Source organism: Propithecus coquereli, unplaced genomic scaffold, assembly GCF_000956105.1.
Source record: "Propithecus coquereli isolate 6110/MARCELLA unplaced genomic scaffold, Pcoq_1.0 Scaffold40, whole genome shotgun sequence".
Lineage (NCBI taxonomy): Eukaryota > Metazoa > Chordata > Mammalia > Primates > Indriidae > Propithecus > Propithecus coquereli.
The window spans coordinates 4,614,515-4,618,428 of NW_012149730.1; the positions used below are offsets into that span (position 1 = coordinate 4,614,515).

At 40.6% G+C, this 3,914-nt stretch overlaps 1 protein-coding gene across 1 annotated transcript in view; it reads left to right on the forward strand.

Moving 5' to 3' along the window:
* LOC105817186 (transmembrane protein 45A) overlaps positions 1-3,619 on the forward strand; it is a 14,805-nt gene extending 11,186 nt beyond the window's left edge. The window contains exon 5 of the mRNA XM_012652817.1: positions 3,102-3,619. Coding sequence (XP_012508271.1) covers positions 3,102-3,195 — 94 coding nt within the window. The 3' untranslated portion in view covers positions 3,196-3,619. The remainder of the gene's footprint in view (positions 1-3,101) is intronic.
* Positions 3,620-3,914: the final 295 nt, after the last annotated feature.

A 3,914-nucleotide genomic window follows, 5' to 3' on the forward strand; every position in this document is an offset into this window, starting at 1 on the left:
TGAGCAATTAATGTGGCTGGTGCTACATTAATTTTAATGAATTTAAATATCCATACATGAATACCGGCTACCATATTGGTTACTACCCACCAGCAGGTTCCTTAGATTCCTGAAATGCAATAGCTGCTTCTAGGCCCAGTGGGGTCTCAGCCTCTGTGGCCACCAACTTTACACTCTTCTCTCTAGACATGGGCCCTAGGTCACCCCTCCTGCCTGTGCTTCTTTGTGCTTACCTCTAAAGCAACTCTGGTGCTGAGGCTCTGACTGAAGAAACTGCTTCCTTGTCTGTTTGGCTTCGGGTCAGCCCACTTTGATTTGTAGTTGCTTTCTTGTAGAGGTCCAAGTGCTTTGGGTTCTAGGACATTCTACCTTCTTACTGACTGATTTCTATCAGTCCTACTCCATTCCCTGAAAGCATGCGCATGAGCTCATTATCAAGGCTGGCTCTGCCATTGTGTGAAACTTGGCTTCTTTCCCTGTTATTCTAGGTTGACATCTCAGCATCTTCTCCTTAGGGGTTGCACAGCCTCTGAGAACAGTGCCAGCATTCAAGGAAATGCTCTCCTTCATGTCAGCTCCCCTCCAAGGCCCAAAGAAGACTACTGTCTCTTCCTGTTTCAAAAACCTTCTGACCCCTAATGACCCTGTTATCCACTTATAGTTCTCTAGATCCTGGAAGCTCCATTTTTATTTTTCATCCTCCCCACCCTCATGTGTTACTCTAATCTTTTTGACCATGCAGTTCCCTCTACATGCCATATCAACATTAAATACACATTTCTATGAAACCTTCTGTGAATCCTGTAGCTCTTGCTCATCTCCCTTCAAGACTTTTACAGCACTTAGTCTCCACCATACATTTTAACAATTGTGATCTCTTTTGAGATGTTTACTATTAGTTCGTATGTCTTAGTCTTATCTGCTGGCTAGATTGTGTCTCCTTGAGAAAAAGACCCTTTCATATGTCCCACACCTTTTGGAACACTGCCAAATATATAGTACATTCTCAATAAACCCTTGTTTGCTATTTTAATAGAACTATGTAGCCTACGTCAATATAGGCTTCATTTGTTTGGAAATCATGTTTTATATGCTTTTCCGTTTTGCTCTCATATTGCTCTTGGAAACATAAGACCAACAGTTCAATTTTTCTGACACATTTTAATATAAACTTGAGCAAAAGTCTAAAAATATCATGGAAATTCAGCACTTCCTTTTGATGAGGTCACATGGCCAGCTGATCCAGTCCTGTAATCATAAGGAGCCTTGAAGAATCTGTCGGTCAGGATTTCACTGCAGAGTGGTTTGCAACTTATCCAAAAGTGTATCAGAATTTGTTTGACATAGCACAGAGATCACCCTGGAATCACAGCTGGGTTAAGGAACTCCGAAAAGTGAAGCTGTACTTCCCAACCTTCCAGAACGATGGTTTAGGATTGCCTCATCCAATTCCATGCCTGCAGCCTTGATTATGATAGGTCATAGGTGAGAACTGTTTGGAAATCTTACTGCATGTTTTACTGTATCTCTCATGTAAACTCCATTGTTGCACATAACTATTTCAAAAACCTCTCTCTATAGGTAGGTAAATATTACCCAATTGCAGGTTAGTTTTCCAAGCAACAATTCATGTGAATAATTTTGAAGAACGAAATAGGGATGCCTAAATTTCAGGCATGTGATAGTTTCGTGGAAGTACACCTATTATCTCAGTTATGCACTTTCTCATATTAGTTGAAGAGAACATATAGGAGTAAAAGCATAGGCATACTCCGACACTAGTTTCCTGGATTTGTGCCATTCCAGTAACTGGCAATTATTCACACATCCTCTTTTTTACCTCATCGGTCAATCTGCCCCAGGTGGCCATTTCTGCATGTGTACACACCTGTAGCTACAGGCGGCAGATAGAGCCTGGTTAAGGTGTCTGAACATGTGCCAGCCTGGTGACTTGAAGCAACAGCACATACAACCCAGAGAGGAGAAATGAGAAAGAGGATGAGTCATCACTAGGGTCTATGTTAACAATTAATTTGTAATAAGCAGCCATGTCTTTGTTTTATTTTCGACAAGAGTCATAAACAGTAAATAAGATGAGATCCCTGCTCTTATGAAGCTTGTATTCTAGTAAGATCCAGAGCACAAGCAAAGGCATTACATATTGATCGTGACAGACTAGTCTTTCATCAGAAGAAGAAGGATGTTAGAAAATGAGGGTAAAGATGCAGGTGGGATAGTGAAGTTTTTCATAAAAGGAGTGTGATATTGGTGATTTGGTTTATCAAGTTTGTTTGCAGATTCCTATGTATTTCTGGAAGTTAACTATGTTTTCTTGACATGATCACAGTATAATGTCTTTGTAATAATCATACATAGGAAAATCTTTGCCTAGTTCTTATGGCATACTCTTTTTCTCACATCAGAGAAGTGGAGCACTTGCTGAGCTTCTGCTAAGAAGCTTCACACCTTCCAATTTCAAAAATTATAATTGCTGCTTCCCTCCAACCTACACATTCTTTTAAGGTATGAAAACAGTCACAAGAATGGAGGTCATCTCTTTGCACTTCTTAATTTATCATGGACAGGGCCAATCTCATGCAGTGGAACATCCTGTGCTCTGTACAAAAGCACCTTCTGAAGAGGCTAGTAGGGGGCTGAAGTTTAGCCCAGACTTGACATGGGGCTTGACTTGGGCTGCCAACCCTAGGGAAGGGGAGGACTTCATGCACTTCCTCTACAGGAAAGGGCACTTTGGCAATACACAGCCGGGTGTGGCTTTGATGGAGAAGATCGACTCAGCTTGGTTTCATCTGGACTTGATTTTGTTTTAGAAATGATTAAAGTTATCTTCTGATGCCTAATTAAACAATCATGCAATGTATGCAAAAGCCACAGTGCATCTGTTTACTTATACCCTGCTTTCATCCACAAAAATTTCAGATGGCTCCAAAGGCAAATAAAAGTGATTTTCCTTTTTGAGTTGCCCCCTCATTTGCCCAAACAATCTGAATAATCTGGAGTTTCTTGTATCACAGATGAATATTGCTCTGGGCTTCTATTTCAAACACCATCTAACTAGGGATGCCTTTCTTTCTCCTTAGGTTGGTTAAGTCTAAACTTAAGAGGCTCTGCCCCTCAGAAGTTGGACTCCTAAAAAATGTTGAGCGAGAACAAGAATCAGAAGAAGAGATGTGATTTGGACGGACATCCAGTCTTTCTAGATAAACCTTTTCTTTTTTGGATTGCTGTTCATGGTTTTGTTTCTTGACCTTTTGTTTGGAGAGCTGGCTAAGGATGTCTCTCAGTGTACTGTTTGTATTTCCAATTTTGTCGAAGTATTTGAATTTAAATGTTTTATTTTTAGCTCTGAACATATGTTGGGTGATAAGTTCATTTTGCACATCATACACAACATACTATTCAGGGGCTAGAGGGACTTTTTCCAGGTCATCTACAGTTTCATGCCCACAGTATAAAAAAAATCTGTTTTATTTGCCTTATAGATAAGCTCAAGGTTTAGGGGCTTGTGACCATCTGTAACTTGTTGAACATGGAGTTACACTTGTTTGTCTTATTGCTACAATGAGAAATAAATGAATACATGCAACTTGGTGCAGACGCCTCTAGTCTTTGTTTTTGTTATTTAACTACGCCCCACCCTTACATCATGCAGAAGAAGCTGCAGACACAGAAAATCCTTTTTGTGAGATATTTCTCTCTGTAGCACCTGAGTTCTCCCTGGGAAAAGGAGACCAGCAGAGTCCTCCTAAGGTGTGTGGTCTTTCAGAGAAGATAAAAGGATGATCCCCAGGACACGTGATTGCAAAGCCATTCGAGACCTGGAAAGGAGAGTTGTAGTGTTACCTGTAAGAGTAAAAAGTCATCACACACCATAACAGGGCCACCATGCCATC